General features: G+C 32.9%; 1 protein-coding gene across 1 annotated transcript; it reads right to left on the bottom strand.

Moving 5' to 3' along the window:
• Positions 1 to 660: 660 nt before the first annotated feature.
• LOC124364214 (DNA replication complex GINS protein PSF1-like) lies at positions 661 to 10405 on the bottom strand. The gene is made up of 6 exons (XM_046819530.1): positions 10100 to 10405; positions 8794 to 8858; positions 8441 to 8539; positions 5613 to 5703; positions 2336 to 2452; positions 661 to 1191 (listed from the first exon to the last, which is right to left on the bottom strand). Exons 1-6 carry the CDS (start codon positions 10169 to 10171, stop codon positions 1048 to 1050), a joined length of 588 nt encoding a protein of 195 aa, XP_046675486.1. The 5' UTR covers positions 10172 to 10405; the 3' UTR covers positions 661 to 1047.
• Between the last annotated feature and the right edge of the window lie 1127 nt (positions 10406 to 11532).

Raw genomic sequence — 11532 nt, 5'->3', positions numbered from 1 at the left:
CTTGTCATCTTTCACAAATATGAAACAGCAAAAAATTAAATGAGAGATAATTGTATTTACACGTTTAGAAATAAAGTTCTTTCTGTTTAGTTGGAAAAGGGTAGTAATTTGTTTCATTTTTACATACATATTTGGGATAAAATACACTAACACGAAACATCTTGTTGTATCAGTAATTAAAGTATCGTTAGTAAACATGCCATGGAAGAAGTTCTGTTTTTGTTGTAACATTCTGTGTTGTGGAGGAGAGGGTGGAGAAAGGAGTTATCAAGTTTGTGGTGGGGAGAGGCAACACATTTTGCTAAGGACTCTTGAATAGCTAGTGATGGTTCTATAAGGAAAGTTACAGTCAATGCTCAGCATGTATTATAAAATTCTTTTTTAAGTAAATAAACTAGAAAAAACTAAACTTGTGGTTTCTGGTGATAAGCTATGGTCATTGGGAGGTATCACAACCTCCAGAGCCAATTTCAAATTGTAGAGTGGCCAATTTTAAAGCCAGTTGGACAGAGTCCTATAGTTAGAGGCCTTGGTCTTATAGGCTTTATTGGGTTTTCAGTAGTTTAGAACTTTACAACTTTTGAACACAAAATGTTTATTAAGAATGATCGTCTCCTTTTTTTAATTGCAATTATATCCCTGTGTTACAAAAGAATTAAATTAATTACTAATAAATTTTATTACACTCTCAACAAAAAGAATGATATATTTATACAACACAATATGCTCAAAATAAGTCTAGGATTTTTTATAAATTTAAATCCATAACAATACAAATTGCTAAAAATTACCACAAGAGCAATGAAAATTGCCACCAAAGAGTAAAGTAGCTGCCGGTTTCAAGAATAACAATAAAATTACTTTAAAATAACATAGAATAATAGATTACAGTTAATAGTATTCTAATTGTGTTTACAAACTTTTCCAATAAATAACAATATCTGCAGTTGAAACATATTTTTAGAATAAAGACATTTTTATAGGAAATAGTTGAATTGTTCACACTGATTAATGAAGCACAAGAAGTGTATCACAATGTCTATTACACTAATTTGAGATCTGTTCCAGGATTCCTTGTCTTATCAGAGGTTCACTGAGGGAACGAGGCATCAGGTGTTGACTGTTCTTCTTTAGTATAATCACTTCACCATCGTCAAGCTCCAATTTCCCATAGTCCATCAAACTTCGTACCTGAAAATAATCACGTCAGTTAAAAGAAAGTGCTGAATTTTCCTCTTACTTTGCTGGTTATTTAACAATCAATTTTACGCTCATCATGTTATGGTTTTTCAACTAAATAATCAAAGCAAAAAAGCAAACCCCAAATATTTTTGTGGATAAGGATATTAGTCTGTAAGCTCTGTCTGTGTATATCTAGGGGGGGGGGGAGGATGTTGGACCACGAGGGATTTCAGGGAAATGAAAAAGCAGATACCTTCACCAAAATAGGTACTGAAACCCTTCATATAGGGCCATGATGTGGAGTAGTTTTCTCCTACAGCAAAGCTCTAGTAAAAGATTGGGAAAAGAGGTTTAGACCCTTAACGTGGTGAAAGACCTCTGGACTTAAGACAATCTAAAATGTTTATTTCTCCTTATGCAAAAGGTTGGTCAGCTATCTTTGAACAAAGTAAGGAGGTATTAGGGATATACGACAATATACAACTGGTATTAGGGATGTTGACAGGGCATAGCCCTCTAATGAAGCTGGGTTTAAGACTGATGAATGCAGACTCTGTGGAGAAGCAGAAGAATCAGTGCAACATAATTATATGGCTAAACCATTCTGCCATATGTAAAATTAGGAAGTAAATGTTTTAAAATGGACAGGGGAAACATTTGCCGATCACAGTAGTCAAGTAGATTGTGAACTATCGTACATCTTTCTTTAAATTTTGATAAAAGTCCACTTAGTTCTTGGGTTTTTAAAATTTTTATTATGTTTCCCACCAAAAAAGTACTTTTGTGTTTCCAGATACAATGTAACAAAAACCAATTTTGGAAAAATCTACATACATACATATGAAAATATACACTTTTGGTTAAATAGCATTTTATTTAAGTAAAATTTTGAAAAGAATAATTTAAATAATGAAATAAATTGTGTTTTACAAAAAGTATACCTTAGGCCCTGTATATTTTGCAAAACCAAACTTGCTTATCACTGATAAAAAGTCACACCTTAAAATTAAGAGAAAAATTTGTTTGACACTAAAAGGGTAAGAAACTACCACCTGTCCCAACACCAAACACAAAAAGACTGAACCAATATTCCTAATCAACGATTTTTTTCAGCATGCTTTGAATCTCCAGAAAGGTTTTGATTAGTACTTACCTCTACATAAAGTGACTTAGGAGGTTTGATATCCTGGGTCAGATTCAGGCCATGATTTCTTCCCAGGGACTTCATGTATTTTGCAAGTGATTTGCTGTAACTGTTGAACCATTTCACCTGAAATACCATTCTTTGTTTTAAAATTCATTTAGTTAAAAACAAGTGGATTATTCACATGATTTTTCATTGATTAACCTGCTTACCTGACGCATAGTTACCTTTGGATTTATACAGAGTTTTTTGGACGACCCATCTCAAACGTATAGCAGTCAAACGTCTAACTGCAGATGTTTAATTTAAATTGATTCCCCATTAAATCAATGACAAAGAATTTGTTTAAAATAATTTCAAATGTGTAAAAAATATAGGATGTCTCAAAATCAGTGCGTCCATGTTGAAATCTCAAGAGTTTCAAATACGTCTTGGTGTGCTTTATTTTAAAGGGCTTTACACCCTAAATATTTTGGTAAAGAAAAAAATTAAATAATGTCTATTATTTTCAAAAATTAAAAAAAAGTTTTTTTAAGCCATGATGTAATAATGAGTCGCTAGTACCAATACTACAACAAATTGTTCTCTTTTTATTGTACCAAACCAATTGCTTCTAAATTGATTATAAACCTAAAAGGTAAATGCTTTTTGTGATGTTAATTTAAAATTTTACTACAAATCTTGAATTCAGGAAGGAAAGTATATTGTTTCTTTAAATAAAAAAATTAAACGAAAAATCTTTAATATTTGAAACTAATTTTCCTGGAAAATGTTTGAAAACCTATTATCCCTTTGAACTTTCCATCGTCAATAACAAACTTTAAACAAAGAATTATTCAACTGTCAAATCTATTCTTATTTGATGTTACTGTGAATTTTGAGTTAAACTCCAGTTCACCTTCTTCTTAGTGCAGCTTCTGGAATCTGACCTTGTCACAGACTTGACTCCTGAAATCTGGAGTCATGTTAGTCTGAATAGATCCAAAAAAATCAGTAACGGGGAGCTCAAACTGAGCTCAATACATCGTTTCGACATCAAAGACACCTAGATGACAAAAAAAAGTATAATCTAGGTGAAAAGGTATAGCTACGTTATGTGTAGAACATTTGGTTGCTCCACCATGCTTAGAGATCGTGTTTATCACATTATAGTGCAATTAATTGTGCATCTGATGAGACAATGAGAATATCTTTTCAGCTAAATTACACTTTTTTGTGGTCTAGGTGTCTCTGATTTCGAAACGATGTATTGAGTTCATTTTGAGTTTTGTCACCGACTTTTTTTGTATCTCTTTACACGAACATGACTTTCCAAGATTTAAGGAGCCAAGTATGTGACAACATTAGATTCCAGATGCTGCACTAAGAGGAAGGTGAACTCAATCAATCAATTTCTTTATTTGTCATTTCGTAGATAATACAAGGCGTCAAAACAGTTTACAGAATGTAAAATTATAATGTCGTAAACTTAAGAAAGTTACTCGTACATGATAAAATAAAATAGGTTATCTTGATATACAATGAAATCAATTGTCTTGTAGAACTCAGGCTGTAATATGGTTGTTCTGTCAACCATTTGCTGAGCTCCTTCTTCAGGCACTTCATTGTGTTGGATTCTATATTTTTGGTATCTCGTTGTGCATCTTGACAAAGGAAATCTATCTTTCCTCTTACTGATCTGGCATGGAGGATGTAGATATATTTTCACAGAACATTGTAAGTATAGGGCTGATTCTGCATCGTGAAGGACAGTGAATTCAATATACACTAAACATGTTGAAATATTCTGGCTGTAGATGGTGCATATTCTAAGTTACTCCCATGAAAAACAGTAATTTATTACAAAAACGATTCTTCCTTGATAGAATAATTTTTTGAATGGCTGGGGTTACACGCTACATACTGATTTATGTTGTTATTTACACTTAGGCTTTAGCAATTAATACTCCAGAATACAAAGAAATTTCCATTTCTATTTTCTGCTAAATAGGAGAAAACTTTGTGTACAGATATTGTACTGTCCATAAAACTACAGGATATTCCTAGTAAACCAGGTCAATTATTATCACCTAGAATAAAAAAAGTTGCAATGAAAGTTCCCTGGGGAAGTCCTAAACTGATAGTGGCTGAGATTTAACACTGTGCACTTAAAAAACATGATGCTTTGTGTTCAAGTAGGGCTAAGAGTCTTTGGTAAAATCACTCTTTGATATCAGAGATCATTTGGCTATCTAATAAAGTCTTGTAAAAGGATTTGCTTCAGGATTTACCAACAACATGAAAACTTGTCCTAAGTTTCAAGATCCTGAATACAAGGCTGAATGAAACTATTACAATTGTTTTTCTCTTATAGATACCTAGTTTCTTTGTAGTACAGCCTGATTAATACTGGGTGGCGCAAAAGGGATGGTCGGATTTGAACTGCGTAGTACCAGTGGAAGGTGAGGAGGGGGGAGACCACTGCCGGCCATCTGCAAGTCGCCCATTACACCCAGTTTGCCACCACGAGATTGGCGCAGTGGACGGTCGAGCATCGTGTTTTTGCTGTGGAACAGTTTTTCAGAAATAATGAATCTTTTATTACTGTGCAACGATTGTTTCGACAACGTTTTGGTGTAGCGCGTGATGAACCCATTCCAGATCGCAGATCCATATCACGTTGGGTGACTGCATTCCGGACAACAGGGTCTGTCATGAGTGGTAAATCTACTGGGCGTCCACGTACGGCAGTTACTCCACAGAACATTGAGAATGTTAGAGCGTCAGTGCTTCACAGTCCGCGTCGTTCCACCAGGCGTCGTGCTCAAACTTTAGGCCTCAGCCGTCGTTCGTTGCAGCGCATTTTAAGCCGTGAGTTAAAGTAAAGGAAAGACATGTGGAATGCATCACCGAGGAAGGACACCATCTTCCGGAAGTTATTTTCCGTACATGAATTTTGGAGGTTATTTCTTGTAATTGGGTGCCTGGGAGCATTTAGTTACGTAATTGAATAAAATTAATTTGTAAAACTGATGGAGTTATAGTTATTTAAAATGTGACCATTCAAACTGGGTGTAATGGCCAACTTGCAGACGGCCGGCAGTGGTCCCCCCTCCTCACCTTCCACTGGTACTACGCAGTTCAAATCCGACCATCCTTTTTGCGCCACCCAGTATAAATTTTTAAAAACTATCAACAAATTAAGTAACTAAAAAACCCAGTTTTTTCCAATATTCAGATTTTTTAAAATACTTCTAATATACAGAAATCACAACAAAGTATATTTACTAATTACTAAAGTACTTACTTCAGACTCACTCAAGTTTTCCTTAATATCAGGCGGCAGGATGCTCCCGAATTCCCACCTCATCTGACGAATTAGTTGCATTCGGTTCCACCTAAAAAAAAAAAAAAACTAATTGACAACTTCAAAACAGTAACTAAGCCAGACAGCATGAGCATTTTAAGGTGTCTACGATTCTTTACGTTTAGCTGAGTAAAAATAAAATAAATGGAGAAATAGACGGAAGATATTGAGGAGAGCTGTTGTGAGAGAAGAGGTGCAAACACTGCAACTTTGGTGTTTGAGCTTCAGTGATGCACCCAAGTATGGTGTTCCATGGTTCTTGTTCCTGATCTGATTGATTTAGTTTTATCGCTTAAAAAGTGTTCTCCAACTCAAAGTTCTGCCAGTGACAACGTGCAATCTGTAATTCCAACTTTGACTGGGAAAGTATATAAACTTTGTACAGTCTAATGTGAATGGCTAATGGAGGAGGACGCACTAATGTTCATGATAATGACTGAAGTGACGTGACATTGTGACATGTGGTAGCTTTGTGAAAACTATAGTATGACAGCCATAGAACTCTATTTGACTTTACACACATTTCAAGGAATTTACTGCTTTAGTTTCTCTGTACATAAATTTGGATGTCACAATTTTTGCTTCAAATGGGTGCCAAGAGACTGGCTGAATTGTTCAAGCCTCACAGTTCTGCAACAATGGGCTTGGAATGATAATTCAATGCTATGATAAGACTATTATAAAAAACTGCTATAGAATTTATCTTTCAAATGTATATTGTTAACATTCGGTTTTTCATGTTAGTACTCTATAATTTAAAAATGTACCTTACTTTTTGGACAGCTCCTCCTTCTCCTTTGTTAACCCCTTTCTCTACATCTTTTACATTATGAAGCTTCATTAACAATGTACCTCCACTTGCCCATATCTTTCCTGCCTACTTTGATATTAGATGGTGTTTCAATTACCAGCACTAAAGCAGGTGAAGATTTGTAGAAAGTTTTCTGTTCTCAAAAAGTTGTAGATCCATGGAGTCTCAGTGCAAATAGCAACTGTACAACTGATTTAAAAAAACTCAAACAAAATATCATCTGCTTTGGAAAAATTTGCCTATTATCTGTTATAAGCAAATTGTAATTTAATAAACCTTGCTTAAAAATTACTATAATTAGATAATAGCAAGGTAGGAGTATGCTACACCACATGTAGCATAACATGCCCTGCTAAAGTTGCATGCAAAATGTCATCCTAGAGATATCCTGCGGACAGACAGACCGTCAGTCAGGAAAGAAATTTTTAAAGCTACCAGGCAGACAGAAGAGAAATTTTGCTAGACTTCTACGTGATAGTCTTCAATGACACTCAGCCAAATCTCGTGGTTGGACTCGCTGGACTCGCACCATCATAGAGATAGAACTTATACTTTTCTATGTATAAATGATGTTTCATGCAAAATTTAAAGTCTACATATAAAATTGTTCTAGACATATCCTGCGGACAGTTAGGCTATGTAAACACCCAGCCAAATCTCATGGATAGACACGCACCATCATCGAGACGCAGCTCATTCTTTTCTATGTAGAAAAGAAGTATCATGACACATTTTTCAAGAACCCTTAGTGATAGTGAAGCAAAATATACAGGTACTTTAGTATTAACTGGAGGCTACTATATTTTAACAGATTTTATAAAGCCCGCACTTATAGTCAGGGGCATTTCCGATCAGTACTTTCGGCCAACTTTTCCGATCGTCAAACCACATCGAACAACACCTCACTTCTTGCAAAAAATAAAACTCTCGAGATAGTTTCTAAATTCAAACTCAGATCTCTTGTGTGCAACTTTATAGTTATAATATGTATGTATGTATTTACATATTTATTATTATAATCTAAAAACAAATAGCAGATAAGGATAGTGGCCTTTTTCTTGCTGACATAGATTCCTTTTGGGAGGCAGAAAAAAGAACCAATCATCATAAAGGCATATAATTTTCACAGTAAGTCAAATAAAGTCTATTCATTCCAATAATGTAGTTTTTAGAGTCCCCACTAAGAAAAACTTCAAAAAATAGTGACCTCAAGATAATATCAAAGTATCAATATGCATTTTAAGTTTAGGGCTTAATTTATTCTTAAAAGCTCTGCTAGCATTAAGCCGAATCAGAGTACATTTTTAACAGGGGTAGTGAAAGACCCCAAACAATCTAACGAAAGTCTTATTAATCAATCAAACAAAGTAAACTCATTAATTTCACATATTCAAATGTCATATTACTGTACTTAGTTTGGTTTACATTGTTTACTTTATCATTTTCTTATTGATATCATGGTTAATATAAAAATGTTTTCTAAAGCTCAGCAAAATTCCAAGAAGTGACATGCAACATCATCGAACTAAATTTTCCTATAGAAAAATGAAACTTCTTGCAAAATTTCAAGTCTATACATCAAATTGTTCTTGATATATATCTTGTAAAAATAAAACAAGTGAGACAGACATAAAATTGTTCCAGTCCTTCTTAGTACAAATGATACATGAATTTATATGTAATTTCATTGTTTTTGTTACCATAGTTTACTCAATACAAAATGTTTAATCCTATTACAAAAAATGTTTATAATTTCTGTTTCTGTTATTTAAAGCACGATAACACACAACATTCAACAGTCAGCAACAGACTTTAGCACTTAATGACATATTTATCATAAGAAATTACATAACGTTAAAGATTTGACATAAAATCTATTTATAAGTACATTCATCAAGAATTGTCTTTCTGTCAAGAATTGTACATTGTCTTTCCAGTAAAGTAAGAAACTACTCACAAATAGGCTAGAAGACATCTTTGATTTCTCTCCAATGCTGCTTTCTCCAGTTTCACTTCTGGAAATATTTCGTTTGCATCGACATCTGTAGTAGAATTCCTGAAAGGACAATTGTATACATTAAATTTACACACCTGCAAGAAGCTTTATTAACCTTTTTTGTGGAGTCTTACAATACATAAATTAAACCCTTACTTAAAAACAAACGTTGTTTCCTAAGTTTTGAATTTCTTAAAGTTGTAAAATCAACCTTGTGATGATAATACAGATAAATGATACAGAAATGTGTCTTTTGTTGGATAAAATATTTTCAAATTAGGGTAACTACTGACGTAGTATTCAATATTACTTACATCGCTTCAGAGATTTGTTCACACAGCATTCTCATTTCTTCGAATACAAGTCTTACCCGATCATCCTGCAATAAATTACTTAATGTAAATTACAAACATTTAGAAAGACTATCCGTAATGTTTTACTCTTAAACCTCTACTATTAATCTACTATTTCCTGTAAAGGAAAATGCAATATCCATGTTCTTAAATGAATGAAGTGTTTGATTGAATGAAAATTATTTTGAAGACCAGCAACTGTTTTAGAATAACTGTTTATACGTAACTAGTATTCAATGAAAAAGGTATATAAGAAATTATTATTATAATTCTTAGGATTTATCAAGAAATATTTGAGTACAGATATATTAATAATATTGATCACAGTGCACAATGATAATCACAAATTAATATTCATTTCTAATATTAAAAATATAGTTTGAGAGAACGAGCAGAATGCATTAATAGCATTGAAATTATGATTGGTAATCTACATGAAGAGGTATAGTCTACTATTTACACTGTCTCACAGGTGCACAATTGAGTGCACTACGATGTAGAGTTCATTTTGAGTTTCTGTTGCCAAATTTTTGGATCCCTTCATAAGAACATGACTCCAGATTTCAGGAATCAATTCTGTGACAGCATCAGATTACACATGCTGCACTAAGAGGAAGGTGAACTGAAGCTACACTAAATATTCACATTGAATCATGTTTCCAAGCATAGTTATGTTGTGTAGATTACTTGAATGTTTTTATGAGAATCTAAAATCAAGATATTAATGGAAATATTGTAATTTATAAACAATGATAATGATAATGATGCTGCACCCTACCTTGAATACCAAACCGCACATAGTTGGGTAACAGAATGTTAGTATTTTATCAAAATTAATACGTATGTCAAAATTGATTAGGATTTCCTAAATTATTAAATATAAATTCCTAAGGTGACCTTCAGGTAGTGTACGATAAGCGGACCCGATTTTTTATATCAAAGAATATAATCATCGATACCTAATATTCGCATCTTGAATCCTAGACTATCAATTGATATAAAAGTATCTATAGTCCTAAATAACAATCATATGTTTTAAATTAAAACACGAGTATATAGGAATATAGAAAACTCATAAATAATTATGAGCCACAATTTATACAGTTTATGTCATATATAAAAAACCGGGTCCACTTATCGTACCCTACCCTGACTTTCTGATAATTTTATCAGCATTTAGAAGAAGTTATGAGATTTGTTTAAACTGGACCTAGTTTGTAAAATAAACTTCATTAATGTACTGAAATCAATCTATGGAGGTACTTACATCAAATGGCAATAAACTTCCCCTGCTCCTTTCCAAATCTTTAATTAGTTCAAAGGCTTTGTCTCCTATCATTTTTTTAAAATAACAATTTCAAACAATATAACCTCGATAATAGCATAGATGTTACAGTACAAGAGTTTGAAATAATTTGTATTGTTATGAATCAAATGAATCTTAGTTATATGACAAATGATGACTACAAATATTTAATTAAATAATTGTATTACTGTAGTGTGAGTATACATACAAAACAAAACAAACTAGAAATTGACATTGACGATTCCAAAACAAACAAAACTAGCAAACTACACAGCAGAAGACCAGAAGACCGATATAACCTGTTGATGCAGCTGTTTGTGCTTTGATTCCCGCCAAATTCAACCCTTCTCCACCACCCATCACACGGCAGTGGCATGGAAGACATCAGGATCAAATCCATGGTGCTTCAAATCTGATATATGTTACTTTTACTTGTATTTTAACACTTGAATGCATGATTGCAATAGATTCAAGTAAGTCATCAATATTGATATTTCTTAAAAATGTATTATTTTATTTTTTGTAGTCTTTACGACTACAACGACGACTAAACTAAATATTTTATGTCTAAATATAAACTATATTATTAACGTATATAAGTAATTTAACTATTAACTAAAAGTGCTCCTTCTACTTAATCATCATTTACTGGTTCATTAATAATTAGACCTGAATGATTTTAATTGGCAATTTATATACAATTTTGGATACAATGTAAAGATACAACTCAAGTCATCTTAACTTCTATTGGATTCTTCTTACAAGAGACTACATTTTATAAGTAAATTATTAATTTATAGTTTAAATAGTAATGTTTAAGGAAAGAAAATAATAATTTACAGGAAGGAATTCTATATTTGAGTATCAATAAATAATACTTTCAGATTAATGAATATCATAAGATTTTGGAAATATATAATATTGTGAAGACATGTGACTTGTTCTATTAAATTTTTGCGTATGCAATCCCCTGTCAAGAAATGCAAGAGTCATAAATTCTATCGCAGTGGAGGATGGAAAGTATGGTATACCTTCCACAGTGCAAGGTAAGTACAAAATATGAGACTTTGCTAGGCATGACTGGGTAGGCGAATTTGAAGAGAAAGTTAACTAGTTGTTAAGGTGTCAGGGAATTCATAAAACGATTGTAATACGCATTTCCACTTGCCCCTCTGGTAATACCAACCTGTCACTAGCGTCCATAATCAGCTAACTGTGCAAACAAAAACAAGTTAGTTAAAACAAAAGATTAAAATTAGTTTAATGTTTAAGAGAAATGGCTGAATTTAAACCATGTGTGAAATAGCCATATAGTAAGAAACCTAACATAGCAGCTGTTTGGTAAATCAAGTAGTTTTTTTTACCAGGATACATACCAAAGATAGCCTATTTCC

The sequence above is a fragment of the Homalodisca vitripennis genome, chromosome 6 (assembly GCF_021130785.1).
Source record: "Homalodisca vitripennis isolate AUS2020 chromosome 6, UT_GWSS_2.1, whole genome shotgun sequence".
NCBI lineage: Eukaryota > Metazoa > Arthropoda > Insecta > Hemiptera > Cicadellidae > Homalodisca > Homalodisca vitripennis.
This window is presented reverse-complemented; position numbering and strand designations above follow the sequence as displayed.

Bases quoted from the DNA above. Each gene is read 5' to 3' on its own strand.
- LOC124364214 (XM_046819530.1), bottom strand. From the start codon at position 10,171: ATGATAGGAGACAAAGCCTTTGAACTAATTAAAGATTTGGAAAGGAGC. The intron at 8,859-10,099 runs GTAAGTACCTCC...AATTTATTGCAG, and splicing joins GAAGTTTATTGCCATTTGAT to GATGATCGGGTAAGACTTGT. The intron at 8,540-8,793 runs GTAAGTAATATT...TTGTCCTTTCAG, and splicing joins GAACAAATCTCTGAAGCGAT to GAATTCTACTACAGATGTCG.